This window comes from Pleurodeles waltl, chromosome 10 (genome assembly GCF_031143425.1).
Source record: "Pleurodeles waltl isolate 20211129_DDA chromosome 10, aPleWal1.hap1.20221129, whole genome shotgun sequence".
In the NCBI taxonomy this organism is placed as follows: Eukaryota; Metazoa; Chordata; class Amphibia; order Caudata; family Salamandridae; genus Pleurodeles; species Pleurodeles waltl.
In genome coordinates, this window is record NC_090449.1 from 79,571,357 (window position 1) to 79,587,241 (window position 15,885).

General features: G+C 43.1%; 2 protein-coding genes across 4 annotated transcripts in view; both read right to left on the reverse strand.

Moving 5' to 3' along the window:
• Nucleotides 1–524: 524 nt before the first annotated feature.
• On the reverse strand, nt 525–4,532 carry FAHD1 (fumarylacetoacetate hydrolase domain containing 1). Its single transcript, XM_069209806.1, has one exon. The coding sequence runs from the start codon at nt 4,530–4,532 to the stop codon at nt 3,867–3,869; it is 666 nt and encodes a 221-aa protein (XP_069065907.1). The 3' UTR covers nt 525–3,866.
• HAGH (hydroxyacylglutathione hydrolase) overlaps nt 525–15,885 on the reverse strand; it is a 397,775-nt gene continuing 382,414 nt past the window's right edge. For 2 of the 3 annotated variants that reach the window (XM_069209801.1, XM_069209803.1), the window contains exon 10: nt 525–4,589. In XM_069209801.1, the coding sequence (XP_069065902.1) occupies nt 4,572–4,589 (18 nt within the window). In that variant the 3' untranslated portion in view covers nt 525–4,571. The remainder of the gene's footprint in view (nt 4,590–15,885) is intronic. The other variant, XM_069209800.1, reaches the window with a different exon arrangement.

Below are 15,885 nucleotides of genomic sequence, written 5' to 3' on the forward strand. Positions count from 1 at the left end.
CACCAGAAGGACTTCTATAGCCTTGTCAAACTTGGTTCTTATCATGAGTAAAGTTTTCAGCTAGATGCAGATACTCTGCTTTCGACTAGGACACCCTGGGATACAGTTGAAAAAGGTAATGGACTTCATTTGGTGTGTGGAGAGCTCCTCTGGGGGCATGGACTGAGTTGATAGTCAGAGAATGCATTTTGAATGGGTTAAGAACTAGTTATTTCCTGCAAAGCAAGCATTTTGATTGGCTGGCCATCTCCCTGTGTTCCATTTCGGGTGCTAATGAGAAATATTCTGCAGTGATGACAGCAGTATTTGTGCTTGAGGTGTGCCCTTTCAACTTGAAATACCATCATTTACTGTTTTGTGGGCCAAATGAAACTAATTACTGAACCAAGTTTTCTGCTGTTCATTACCATTAAAGACATAAAAAAATGATGTCCTTGCATTAACATTATTACTTGACATAAAAAAATACATGTATTTAACCTAGAAAATAAAGGGTGACAAAAAGAGGATAGGTGGCAAACAACTGTTCTCTAAAAAAAACATTTATGGGAAAGAAAGGGTTGATTTAAAAACAAGATCTACAAAAGCAATAGTTGAAAGTACAGGACTAACAAATGAGGCCTACATGGCTTATATTTACAACCATTAGAGCAGATAACTCGTAGACTGAACTCGCATACGTGGGAATATAAGCTATGGGCTTTAAACATAGCATCAACGGAGCAATGTCAATATCACAGCAACATTGGTTCCCATTCCATGACATATGGAGAGCCACACATTCCCGACCAACTTCTCATCAAGATAATTCCGGAACCAGCACCACTGTTTCACTAAAAATGTAATCATAACAATACAGAGGAACATTTGAAGTGGTGAAAGTTTAAAACTGTTGCAGCATAATTAAAAGGAATGTTATAAAGACCCATTTTAATCTTCAAGGTCATTATGATGATTTATCTTACAATAGGACTATAAATTTCAGATTTGCTAAACACCTGGATAAGATATACTACATATTTGGAGAGAGATTTCTGTAAAATAGGCTGTAGTGCAAAACATGAAGCAAACGTTGTTTCTACAGTGTTCTACCAATATATCGCGGTTGAAATATACACCTACAGAAATGTTGCATCCACGATTTCGAACGTACCATTAAATACCAAGGTAAGAGGATGTGGAGTTAAGAATAACAAACATATACTTTCCATCACAATATAGTGGTGTTGGTGTTTTTGTCGGTTTACACTCCTACCGCGATATAGTGGCATGCATACATTTTGTACTGTTTTTGCTGCTTGGGAATGTTTTGACCTAAGTATAATGCATACATATTTTTGCACCTGGGCAAACAAGGAGAAATTTGATTTTTTTTCTATTTTGCTCAGTTGGACCAAATGTGTGTTTCCCTACCATTTAAAATGTCAAAATTAGCATCTGTCTGTCCCTCTACCTATTATGAAAGAACGGCAAATACTGCAGAAAGTTTCATGCTGTGCCAAAATATTTTATCCAGATGCAAACATCTATGGATAATAAGCAGCAAAGCAAACCCGATGTGCTCCATTCCATATAAAGCGAATAACAAAAATGTTTTAAAAAACAACCTGGTACATCGTTTCGAACCAGAGCAAATTTGACATAATATGGCCCAGTAAGTGTTATCACTGGGCTAGGAGAGAAGAGTGTAAGGCACAGGAGCGGTGGCGTAACACAAAATGATGCGATTCCCCTGCAGAATGTGATGCAGGCCTCCGAGCATCCCGTATTTCTTAGATATTAATTGGCATTAGGCTGAATGAGACCCCGTTGGGTTGTGGGGCACATGAAAGATTCGGGATCCTCAATCGCCCCTGCACAGGAGATTATGCTATCCATATGAACACAGCCTTGTTTAGTATCCTTCCCATTGTTGGACCACTACTACAATTCGGACCGATGAGTTATTAATAGTACCATATAAACTGTACCGCCATAAACACTGTGCAGAATAAAGAGGACATGCAATAGTGTCTCAATTAACGGTTTGTGTGGTGCAGTGGCGACACCCTGTGGCCAAATCAGTCAAGTGGCCAAATGTAACTATTCCCTTTTGTGAATGTTTGTTGAAACATTTTTAACGGCAGGCGGTGGTCAGACGGACCCACTACCTACGCTTAAAAAAATTACAAAAAAACTTTTCTTTTTTCTTTTTGGAAAGCATCTTGTTTATCTTTAAGGAAAACAGGCTGTGTTTAAAAATAAATAAAAAAAAAGACTGCTTTATTGAAAAGCAATGATAGATGAAGTGGTCTGCTGACCCCAGCAGGACAGTATACCTGTGATTTTTGCATTCCCAATGGGTCGCAAACAGAGATCTACCTCGTTAATATTCATGAGCAAGGTCTATTTGAGACCCACTGGAACTAGCAAAACGTGTAAAACATGCATTTGTACATGTGTCTTTGTGATTACCAAATAGCGAATCATAAAAATGAGCTATTTGGTAATCACAAACACCTACCTTTGTAAATATGGCCCAAAATGTCTTTTAAAGGTGTCAGTACAATTCTTTAGGGTAAGGAGGCTCTTAAGTGAAACTTCTAAGTATATTTTGTTGATGAGCATAACACGCTGCTGGAGTTAAGTCTTATTACTTTTGCATTATGATCCATAAACTGAGCAATGAAGCACTAAATTAGGTTTGAAAGCAATATGGATTGTTTGAATTCCATTAGTACATTGCATGTGAAGCATATGGCTTGCTTAAAAAAAAAATTAAAGGAATTTATTAAAAAGGAGGTTTTCCTTTGGACTTCTGGAGATTTTCATATATTAGACAGACACACCCTAGGGAACAACAGGACTAATATTTAACATTTAGGACCTCACCCAGTGTAAAAAGCAGAATCAAAAATGACTGCCAAAGCTAATCCCTCTCAACATTTACCACCTCCTTCCAAGACATTACGCACATTCTTTACAGTCCTGAACTTTTGTGTTGATCGCCTTTTGTATTCTGAGTGTTTTAGTCTTGGATTGCTTCTGTTGAAATAATTAGACTAACGCACCTTACAGGTTATAACTTTAAAACAGTGACTGGTAATTGAAAAATTTAGCAGTTTAAACAGTGTCTATAATGACCTGGACTTAGGTGGGCAACCTGGCAGGTACCAACCTGTTGTCTTTGCCAGCGCTTTTTAAGTCTTGAGAAACCTCATTTTAAGATAGCCATCGTAAATGCATGGCTTGGCAGCCATTTTGGAATGGTTTGACTTTGACAGTGCTTGTGAAGCAATTCAACAAGCATTGGCAAAGCCAGAATAAGAGAGCCAGTGCTAGATAGCATACAGCTGGGTCCACACCCTGCATTGGGGGGTGGTGGTGAGGGAGGTTGGGCTTGCAGCACAGTCGAAAGGAACGAACAGGGGACTACTTTAAGCCCCATGTAACCTTCCACAAAATGACACGGCTTTAATGTTAGGCGTCCTACCCAATGCAAATTAAAACAATATACTAACAGCCAAAGTATGAAGTGTCTTTTAGTAAAACGAGGTCTCCATCTATCTGTAGACAAGTCTTAAAATTCAACTCTCATGACCACAGAGGTTATTCAGTCATAGTGACAAAGCTTTTAAGGTTTATGGAAAAGTATTTACACACAGCTACGTATAATGTATACAAATAAATGCATATACATAGCGGTAAGGGAGGAGTGTCCTTTGTTGACAATTATATATTTCACCCAGTGTGGAATTGCCAATGGCTCTTGCCCCTTGTGGCATCAACATTTTGAGGACTTGCCATGCAAGATCCAAGAAACATGACTTAGATTATTAAGGTTAGCTTTAGTTTGAGAAGCGTGCATTGCTTAGATTATTCTACTTTTAAGGATTCTGTTTCTGGACTGTGAACTTCATGGATAAAATTCCATCCAACCCAGCATGGATCTCATCGTGTTCCTTGACAGCAGCCACTCCTTTTGGAGTCCCGGTCAGAATCAGGTCCCCCTCTTCTAGTGCTATGATACTACTGATATAGCTAACAAGAAATGGAATAGAGAAAATCATTGATGACGTATGTCCTTCCTGTCTTAGTTGGTCATTCACTTTCAGCCAAATCTTCAGATTGTGGGGGTCTGGAATTCTTTCCTTTGATATGAAGTCGCTAACAGGGCATGATGTGTTGAATGCTTTAGCCAAAGTCCATGGCATCCCCTTTTTCTTGCATTCATCTTGTATGTCTCTAGCAGTCATATCCAGACACAAAGCATACCCTGCAACATGATCCATGGCAGCTTTCTGCGATATTGAGACTCCTTGTTTACCGATTACTACTCCTAGCTCTACTTCATGGTGCAGGTTGTTGCTGTAGTACGGCACAAGAACAGGGGCTCCTTCTTTCACATAAGCTGATGATGGTTTCAAAAACAAGACCGGTTCTGTTGGGATGGCATTTTTTAACTCCATGGCATGTTCAGCATAATTTCGTCCAACACAGATAATTTTTCTTCCCCATTCCCAAAACGTAGTAACATTTTTGGATGAAGCCATTACTTGGGTAGAATTCCACTTTGTTGGAGCTTACAGTAATTACAGTTTAGCACAAACCTGCGAAATAAAATAGAAAAATTAAGTATTTTAGTATTAAGCACTTTAACATTCATTAATGCCTGATTTATTGTAAATTACTTTCTAGTACATGAAAGTGAAATATCTATAGCTCCATCTGTACTCACCTTTCCGGTCTTGACCTCCCCCCTGAATGCCAGATTTTTAGACTAAGCAGCAATTGTGTATATTAATGCAAGTTTCTGTAATTAGATGTCAATTTTTCTTCATGGTTATCCTGAAAATCTGGCATGGATCTAACCCTCGTGATCACATGCTGGCCAAGCCTTCCTCAAAAGCTTCCCCCGTTATCTAGAGATAACTATCAAAGTGCTATACATTGTACAATTGCTTGATCCTTGCTTGAAAATATGTACCAGCAAGTCTTCTTAGAGCTGCTTGTGGAGGTAGCACCATATTGAATATTTCTTCACTTGGTGTTTATGTGTCACCTTCATAAGTAGGCGTGCTGTTTGACTCTCTCTGTTCATCTATGACCTAGACAGATGCAGGGAATAGGTTATCATGCCCAAAGGACTGTTGACTTACTTATTGTAAGGTTTTGTAGCTCAAGGAAAACACCAGGACTAACAATAAATGGCATTGTTATGCATAGCTAATTCTGAGATGTGTATTATGAACAGATTTAAAAGGCTGTTTCAAACTGTAATTGTTTTCTGATTAAAGCAAGTTCCATTAATAAACGTCCTTTGAGTATGTATTACCTTCTTGAACCTTAACAGGAAATGTTGTTTACCTGTAATCCCAGTTCTCCAGTATTGAATCTTTTATATATTCACATGCTTGAATCATTCCCCATCGTCAAAGTGGGAGTCCCCGGTATCTTAATAAGTAGTATACATTATAATAATAAGCTTTAAAAGGAAAGCAAAGCTCAATTTAACAACCTATCCATGTCCTTTCTTAAAAAAGGACCAAAGCGATACCCTGACCAATCAGACGACAGCACTCACCACAGAGGCTCCAGTTCCTCGGATTTTCTACTGCACGTCAGTTGATAGGAGTCTCCCTGAGCTCTGCGCAGTTTTTCTCTTCAGAGGTTACTTCAACGGAATACTTCTCAGGTCAGCTTTAAAAACGTATATATTATTAAAGCCTGGGACAATTCCACCATTTCAGGCTCTCTAAGGGAAGGTCTTTTTAAGCCATGTAACACCTGTGGCAAAAAGAGACTTTACTCAGAAGATCCTCACAGTGAGTGTATTTATTGTCTCTATCCAGAGCATAAGGTTGTGGACTGCAAAATCTGTAGAACTTTCTCACAGAAAACCCTAAAAGACAGAGAAGGAAGGCTCCTCCTATGGTTGCAAAAACGCAAATCTAAAGAACATACATTCTCTGAGGAAGAGAGTGATGACTCTATGGAGACTGAAAAATCCCACAAGAGAGAAAGATCTTTGGAAGTGGAGCCTCCAGGGCCCTTCAAAAAAAGACTTACAAAATCTCAGGGAAAAGAGATGGTGCTACATAAGAAATCTTCCACAAAAGTTTTTTCTGAGCCTTCAACACTGGCTACTAGAGAAAGTTCTGTCAGGAAAATGTCAAAATCGCTTCCTTCTACAGCAAAAAAAATTCCTAATAAAAAAATCAAAAACTTCAAAAATTCCTTCACAGTCGACAACAGTCTCGTCGACGATATCATCGAAGACATCTACAACTAAGACCCCGAGTTTCACAACGGCGACATCGCCTATGACAATGTCCTCTTCTCCACTGTCGTCAACAACCATTGTATCCTGCAGGATTACAACGAGAGCTCCGTCGACGAAAGAGAGTAAGGTACTACCATCGACAAGCGCTGCAACTGCATAGACGTCCTTGCCATGGACGATACCACTGTCGACGAGGGTTACCAAGAGATCATCCGACCTCATCGTCGACGAAGCCACTATCAATTACCTCATCGTCGACGAAGCCACCATCGACGAAGCCACCGTTGACGATGCCACTGTCTACAACGCAATTGTCTACGATACTACTGTCGTCATCGTTGACGAGGTTGCCTTCAACAACCTTGCTGCCTGTAACTGGCTTGTCCCCTGCAGACCAACTATTATGTCCAGAGCACACCTCCCCAAGTTAAGTCACACCATTTCCACCGCTTCAGTTGTTTGACGACTCAGAGGATGAAGGACCTTTTGGAGTAGCGCACAGCCCTACCGAGTTGCAGGTTAAGTGCCAGGATGATGAACAGGATGATGACCAGTAGTATCATTCCAACGTTTACCTCACTGAAAACGTACAACAGACCTACTAGCCTAGCACACCAATACAAGATCAAACAGTCCAGACATCACAGGACTTGATTTTTAACCTGCAAGCAATGCTGCAGGATTACTATAAACGCTTTCCTGAACCTGCACAATCAGCACCTCCATCGCATCTTCAAACACCGGCTAGATCGTCTCTACAAATGCCACCTACTCGTCCTTCTTCGCTGTCCTTTTCGGAGATTCCGCTGTCTAGAATGCCATTAGCGGATCCACCATCAGACAATAAACATACATCACAGGATGAACAGGAAGAAGAAGGGGAAATAAGGGATCAAGCATCCACGTCTTCAGAATGGGACAATTACGTCATACATCGACCATCACCACCACAGCTGCCTCCTGTTGACTCTCCACCGGACGACGTTGGTGGCTTTCATAGTATAATGGAGCGAGCAGCTAAGAGGTTTCAGTTGCCTCTAAACTCAAAACAAACAGATTGTTTTTTGTACGATTTTAAGGAACCCAGAGAGAAGTCAGTGAAAGCAATACCCATAATAGATTTCATCTGGCAGGAAGGTATTCGTACTAATAGGAATCCAGCCACCATTGCAGCAGTCATGCCAAGTCTAAATAAGAAATATAAAGTTCCAGACAATGCACCAGCTTGTTTATTAGGACATCCGAAGCCAGACTCTGTGATAAGTCAAGCTGCCCAGAGCCGTTCCAAAAACCCATCAGCACCCATTACAACTCCACCTGATAGAGATGGGCGCGGACTCAATTCTATTGGAAAACGATTCTCGAGTATGGCAGAGCTGACAGTTCGTGCAGCTGATTCTCTTGCGATTCTGGCTTGGTTCGACAGGCAAATGTGGTTGGATATGTCGCAATACATAGATTGCCTTCCAGAGGAGCCTAGAGAAGAAGGCAGAAAAATTCTTCTTGAGGGTCAGAAGTCGTCTGCAGAAATCATAGACTGCGCAATTGACATCTCCGCAACAGGTTTTTGGCAGCTAGCAGGAGCAGCTGTGCTCAGAAGACAAGCCTTATGATGGTGAGTCACCATTTGGAAAACACATAGATGACGCATTACAGGCTATTAAGACTGATACTGACACTGCCAGATCATTGGGTGCGTTGCAGTCAAAAAGGCACCCCTTTCGAGGAGCCAGAGGCAGAGGTACTTTTTCCTTTTGTGGAGGTTTCCAACCTTATAGACAGCAATATCAACCCAACCAAGGACAGTACTGTTCTCAATACATTCAGCAGTATAGGCAACTGCCTACGGCAGCCTACAAGCAGCCAGCTAGGAGAAAGCAGCCTACCAGTAGTAGAGACTCATCAAGAAAGCAATGACCTAACACCTGAGCAGGCTATCCTAGATTCCCATTACGACAATGTTGAGGCACCCGTTGAGCATGTATACAATTATCCTAAAGAAAAAGGCTTCCCCTTTTATATAGGTTCCTGCATAAGTGAAAGACACAACAAATATTTCCCAGTAGTAGGCTCAAAGAAAAGCAGTCGTACGAAAAATTAACAAATCATAAAATTCCAAACTCTTTAATTTCCAATCAAAAAATCTATAATCACCCCTCTAATCACAATAAATTCCCCTTTCCCTCAGAATTCAAAATTGTGATTCCAGTTCCTTCAAAATTCACAGATGAATCAAATAGTAATCCCATGTAATCTTCATAGTCCATTATATTTATCCTTGACAGGTCCTCCAAAGCTTTTTGTAGCCTTATACTTGACAAAACATCAAAAATCCTTACAACGACCTCACAGCCAACACGTGTTTCGTCGCTTGACTTCTTCAGGGCTGAAATGTAGTCGCTTCTTATAACAATTTATCTAAATCCCAAAAAATCATCAAAACACAATGGAGTCATGTTTAAATCAAAGAAATAAACACTGCCCAATGCTCACAAAGTACCATTAATCCAAAATGAAGCTTTTACATCCAAAACCCATTTGATTAATTAGTATCCAAAGACCCAGTCATAGCTCAGAATAACACCTTATTAATCTGTGAAAGCACCAATAGTGATAACAGCCCCTACACCAGCACATATCCCCTAAAGTGCCCAAATAGAAAATAGATGGTATTGCAACCACACATGCAACCAAAAACATCATAGTGTGCATAAATAAACAGAAAACTTGAGAGGTTACACAAGATAAAAAAAGAATGTGACTAAATAAGAATAAAATTAGAATGTGACCCATTTACTGTCAAGTTATATCTACAGACCACAAAGCTAATAACCCCTCCCGACAATTCATTTAAACTTTACCTCCAAAAGAACTGTATCTGAAACTCTGTGACCTTTATCATACCATGGACCCACAGTCAGCGATTTTCAGAAGACTGTCTTCCAAATCAAGCGCCTCTCCAAACACTGTCCTCTACTCTATAAGCAAATATAACAAAAACCCTTACATTATCCCACCATAAACAGCCTAATCTTGTAAGGCAGAGTGAATAATACGAATTTGGAATTAAATATTCAAATGCCCGTAAGGAACCAAATACCTGGTATAGAGACGTTATTTCTCTCCACGGGCGCCTGCCGAAATATTCAATGCCTCCGTGTATCATTCAGACGGACGCGTGAACGCTATACATGTCGTGCCCGTGTAGCCAGCATTTAAATCTTAAGAATCCTTGCAATAGAGGTAGGACTAATACACAGTCGTCCTTCACTAAAAATAAAGGAGGGACTGCGCCTCTAACTTCAATAACTTTCGAGTCCATAAAAAAAAAAGACAAATCTAAGAGAAAGGAAAGATACAAATAGGGTCCTACACAGAATAAGGACAACCTATAACTTACAATGCACTTACCCAACCAACAAAAGCCACCCCTGGGCATTAATTATTTATGTCTCATAAAACAAAGAAATAACTTAATGTGCCAGTCATGCAGTAGATTTATATCAATAATACCAACATTCTACTGAAATAAACACAACATGCAGACCATTCAATTAATGCTTGCTGTGAGCTAATATATCCTACATTCCCAGTTAATACACAAATTAGGAGTTCACGTCTCCCAATTCTTCCACTAATGGGCTTCTATAATAAAGGATAAATGGGTCTTAGATGTCATATCCCGAGAACACAACCTCGAATTTATCAACAAACCGCCAAATCGCCCACCCAAAGGTCCACCCCCTCCACATCTAAATCAGATAGTAAAGGAAATTTCCCTCATGATATCAGTAGGAGCAATAGAAAGAGTACCATCTACTCAAAAAGGAATGGGGTTTTATTCCCGTTTCTTTCTCATCAGAAAAAAAATCAGGAGATTGGCGTCCGATATTAGATCTTTGCAAACTAAACAAATATAAAAAAAAAAACTATCCTTTCGGATGGTCACCTTACAGGACATTCTACAGCTTCTAAACCATGGCGACTATATGACATCTATAGACCTCAAAGATGCGTATTTCCACATACCCATTCATCTAAATCATCGAAAATATCTACGATTCCAGGTAGCCAGCGCTCATTTTCAATTCAAAGAGCTCCCCTTCGGTTTAAAATCAGCCCCTTGAATATTTACAAAGATGCTAGCCCTAGTAGCAGCAAGGCTGAGGCAAAGGAGTTCAAGTATTCCCATACGGTGAGGATTGGCTGATCAAAGCTCTTTCACTGCAAACAAACACAGACCACACAAACATGTGTCTCGAACTGTTCTAAACCTTGGGTCTCACAGCAAATCTTCAGGAGTCCTCTCTCACTACAAAAACAAAAATTGCATTCCTAGGTGCGGTTATCAACACCAGCACAGACAAAGCAATGGCATCTTTGGACAGACAGATAAGAATACAATAATTAGCTCGCAATATAATCAAAAGAAAGTCTGTTTAAGTTTGGATATACAAATCGTTCCTAGGGATGCTATCTTCTTCTTTAATTCTGACCTGCAGACTTCACATGAGGCCACTGCAAGAAGAGCTGGACAGCAGTGGAAACAATCTCAAGGCTCCTTCGAAGACACCATACAACTAACCAACGTAGTGAGACCCTCCATGCAGTGGTGGATGCAGAGAAATAATTTGGCAGAGGGACTAACTTCTCTGTCCCCAGTGACAGATTACGCAATAACAGATGTGTCACTGCAAGGTTAGGGCAAGCACTTGCAAGATCTTTTCATCAGTAGGAAATGGACCAATCTCAACAAGACAATGCACATCAACTATCTCAAAATCAAAGCCAGAGGTCTTGAGCTCTGTTTGTTCCTTCCCAGAATTGAAAATTCTCTTCCAGGGGATCCTCATCAATAGTCATAAACATTGAATATTCCCGCCCTTGTGCGGGGACCCCGGAGCATATATATATAAAATACATACATATTATCATGTGTAAAACAGCAATGCAGGCTATAATCATAAATAGGCTAAAATGCTTTATTTCTATGCAAGTTTTTTTTTTTTTTTTTTTATATTATAAAATCACAATAGATCATAAATATCTACCTAAGCCCCAAAAACTGGACTTAGGGAAGTAAACAGCAGTAAATAGCAGAGAAAAATAGAAAAAACCACATTGAAAAACAATGAAGCATTCTTAGCCAATAGGCTGCATGCAGGTTAACACAGGAGAACCATAAAAACTTTGGCACCGTGCCTTTAAGACCCTGAGCACCTCCAGTATCCCACCATGCCTCAGGGGTGAAGGGAAGGTGACAGTTGGTTCACAGTTAGGTCAGTTCTTTTTTCCGGCTTCTTCTGAGAGGATCCTGGAGCATTGAGCTCTCAGTTTTTCTGAGTTTTTTCTTCAGAAAAATCCCTAAAAATAGTGTTTTTCCTGTTTACTCGACAGATAACATCTTTTGTCTGAGTTTGGAAGTCTTTTCTGACAGAAAATGCCATCTCTTTTTGTAAAATGTCCTTCTTGTGGGAAGAAGAAAGCCCAGTCAGACCCACACTCTCTGTGTATTGTCTGCCTGCCACAGAGTCACTGTCCTGACACCTGCAAGAATTATAAGAAGATGTCAAGGAGGACTCTCAAAGACAGAGAGAAAATCAGGCTACATGGGCTTCAGGAGAGGAAAAAGTCAACATCCTCTTCACTTCCCAGGCCTACAACAGAAGGAATGGCCAGATCGACGTCGACAGGTAGGATTGTGCCTGTTTGTTCTCCATCGACGTCATCGGCGCCACCGTCTCACCGGCATAGATCGCCGTCGACGGTGACCAGACCGACGTCGAGGGACAAAGCGTCGAAGCATGGACAGCACAGGGGTACATCTCCGTCGACGGCAGGCCGCCGTTCGGCGTCGAGCCATCTCCGGCGTTCCCGTTCGCCGTCGAGAACATCTCGCCCCTTGGCGTCGAAGGACACGACGCCAAAAACACCACGACGGCATGAACATCCGCCGTCGACCACTCGCCACTCAACGTCGAGACACACGACGGCGAGTAGGTCCAGGTCCCGTGATCGGCGATCGGCGTCAAGACATTCAACGTCAAGGCCTTCGACGTCAAGACCTTCGACGTCGAGAACAGACCAGCCATCGCAACTTTCGACGTCGAGGATGCAATCGACGTCGACACAACCTTCAGCTGTGTCACAGGCAGTAGAGCTAGCGGAAAAAGCTCCCTCACCGGTGGTCTCTATACGGAGTGCATCATCCCATTCCAGAGCGGGCTCATCGGGGCATGTTTCTCCCATCACTCTATCACCTAGATGGTTAGAGAGCCTGAATAGACCGGCAGCATCCCCGGATTCCCAATACTCTAGGATGTATTCTCCTACTGCCTCATTACCTAGAACGCCATCGCCTACAGCTAGAGCAGGACGGGCTCGTTCTGCTTCTCGTCAGCCGACCACAAGACCTGCACACTCTGCTACAGCTTCTCGTAGCAGGTCTCGTTCCCGAAGGAGAACCAGGTCGCGAACACCACACAGAAGATCACCTTCTTGGTCTTCTTCAGGATCGTCTGTTGGGCGCTACTCCCCCACACTGACAGATTCTCCACCTGCTAGGATCTCACCGGTGGATGATATCACCACTTTTAATGAGGTTCTTTTAAGGGGAGCGCAGAAACTAAATATTGAGGTACCGGAGCCGGCCACCTCATCCTCAGTTATCTTTGAGACCCTACAACACAGATCAGTCTCGAGAAAACTGCTGCCACTAGTACCGGGTTTGCTGCAACCTACTATGGACACCTTTCTGACTCCAGCCACTCTCAAGTCTGCCCCGGCTAGGATTCAAAAGAAGTACAAAGCTCCGGAGCAAGATCCTTTATTCCTGCGGAAGGATCCGCCACCGGACTCTGTTATCTTAGCCGCAGCCAGAAAAACACACTCTGTGGCATCATCTTCCACAGTCCCCCCGGATAAGGAGAGCAGACACCTAGACTCCCTGGGGAGAAAGATGTGCGGTACGGCGGCATCTGCTATGAAGGTCTCCAGCGCCTCAGCACTTCTGGGCAGATATGACCGCTCTCTGTGGGACTCACTCCACAGATTTACAGAAAAGTTGCCCAGGGAAGATAGACAGGACTTCCAGGAAATCTTGCAGGAAGGGGGCCTAGTATCTAACCAGGTCATCAGCGCGGCGGCGGACGGGGCGGATTTGGCTGCGCATGGGTATGCGCACGGAATCTGCGCTAGGAGGTCTTCCTGGCTACGGCTCACGGGCCTGAAACAGGAAGCACAGCAACGCATTTTAAACCTCCCATTCAGCGGGAATTCGTTGTTCGGTACCCACGCGGATGAAGAGATGGCCCGAATGAAAACGGAGGTGGACACTATGAGGGCAGTGGGCCTGGAACGTAAGAAAGACTTCAGGCGGAGGTACAGGCCGTACGACAGACGACCATTCCAGCAGAGGATTCAAACCCCTCACTGGTCTCAGAGGCCACAACAACGACAGGGACGTCCCCTGTTTCAGGCACGTAGACCCACAAGAGACCGAGGGGCAAGTAGACCTCAACAGTCTACAGCAAAGACACCAACAAAGCAATGAAGCATTGCTTCCCTCAGCACTGTGCACCACTCCGGTGGGGGGAAGTATTACGCATCATCTTCACGAGTGGCACTCCATCACAAGAGACAAATGGGTGCTCAATATTGTCGAACATGGCTATTCTCTCCTTTTCAAAAAACCTCCGCCACACTTGCCGCCAGCAAGATGTTTTCCTTCTCATCTCAGCCTGCTACGCAAGGAAGTTCTTGCACTCCTACAAAAGAAAGCTGTAGAAAAGGTTCCTCCGGCACAAAAAGGAAAAGGGGTGTACTCCCGTTACTTTCTGGTGGCGAAAAAAGGGTCAACAGGGCATCTTCAGGCCAATTCTGGACTTACGGCTCCTGAACAAGTACATAAGAAAACAGAAGTTCAGGATGCTAGCCCTTCACCAGATTGTTCCGCAACTGCATCAGGGAGACTGGATGTGCTCCATCGACCTACAGGATGCATATTTTCACATCCCAATAGCATCCAAACATCGGAAATTCTTACGTTTCCAGATAGCGTCACAGCACTACCAATTCAGAGTCCTACCATTCGGCCTGAAGTCTGCACCCCGAGTCTTTTCAAAATGTGTAGCAGTGGTAGCGGCACATCTTCGAAGGCAAAAAATATTCGTCTACCCCTACCTGGACGACTGGCTATTGAAGGCTTCCTCTCCGGATCAGGCGAGAAAACATCGAGACATTGTACTAAGAACTTTCGAGTCTCTAGGTCTTCAAATCAACCACAACAAGTCAACCTTGATTCCAACACAAAACCTCCACTACCTGGGAGCTATACTAAACACAGAGCTCCAAAGAGTGTATCCTTCGGAGGAACGACTTTTATCGATCCACAGGAAGTGTCAACAACTATTAACAGCCGATGCACCTACTGCTCGTCAGGTGACATCGCTTCTGGGCTCCATGGCTTCATGCATCTTCATTGTCCCGAATGCCAGGCTACACATGAGGCCCCTTCAGGAGGCATTAGAGAACAACTGGAGCCAAAAGACTGGTCGCTGGGAGGACAGAGTACGACTACCAGCAGCGGCTTTTCAATCACTAAAATGGTGGATGCACAGACCTCACCTGTCGATAGGTTCTCCGTTTCACCAGACAATTCCAGCCGACACTCTGGTAACGGATGCCTCTCTTCAGGGTTGGGGTGCTCATCTGGGTTCCTTCCAAGCTCCGGGTCTGTGGTCCGACAAGGAAAAGAACTATCACATAAATCTACTGGAGCTCAGAGCGGTCCATCTGGCTCTCAAATCTTTCTCTCCATTGGTTCAGGGGAAATCTCTCCTAATTCAGACAGACAATACAACCACAATGTATTACCTGAACAAACAGGGGGGAACAAGATCACTACCTCTGTCTCGAGAGTCCCAAACGATATGGCATTGGCTCCTGGCCAGGGGAATGTCTATCACAGCGGTACACCTGCCAGGTCAGCAAAACGTAGAGGCAGATTTCCTGAGCAGACATCTAGAAGACGCGCACGACTGGGTCCTACACGACGAAGTCGTCGAGGACATCTTCGGTCAATGGGGTCGACCCCAGTTGGATCTCTTTGCAGACGAAGCAAACAAGAAATGCCCAGACTTCGCATCCAGGTTCTGCCGTCCGGGATCTCAAGGGAATGCCCTGTTGATCAACTGGTCAGGGATATTTCTCTACACCTTTCCACCGATTCCCCTCATACCGGCAGTAATCAACAAACTTTACAACTCCAGAACCAGAATGATTCTGATAGCGCCACAATGGCCCCGCCAATTCTGGTACACGGATCTACTCAACTTATCGGAAAAACCTCACAGGAGGTTGCCGTGCAGACCGGATCTCCGGAGCAGAATGGAAGGCAGAATCCTACATCCCAACCTTCCCTCTCTGAGCTTGACAGCATGGCTCCTGAATTCCTACAGTATGGGCACCTAGGGCTCTCACAGGAGTGCATGAACATCTTGAAAGAGTCAAAACGACCTTCCACGCGGCGTTCTTACGCTTTTAAGTGGAAGAGATTTTACATCTGGTGCTCTCAACAAGGTATAAATCCCATACGAGCTCAGGAGGATGTCATACTGTCCTAT

What these genes read in the sequence shown, in the direction of transcription:
- FAHD1 (XM_069209806.1), bottom strand. Translation starts at nt 4,532, where the DNA reads ATGGCTTCATCCAAAAATGTTACTACGTTTTGGGAATGGGGAAGAAAA.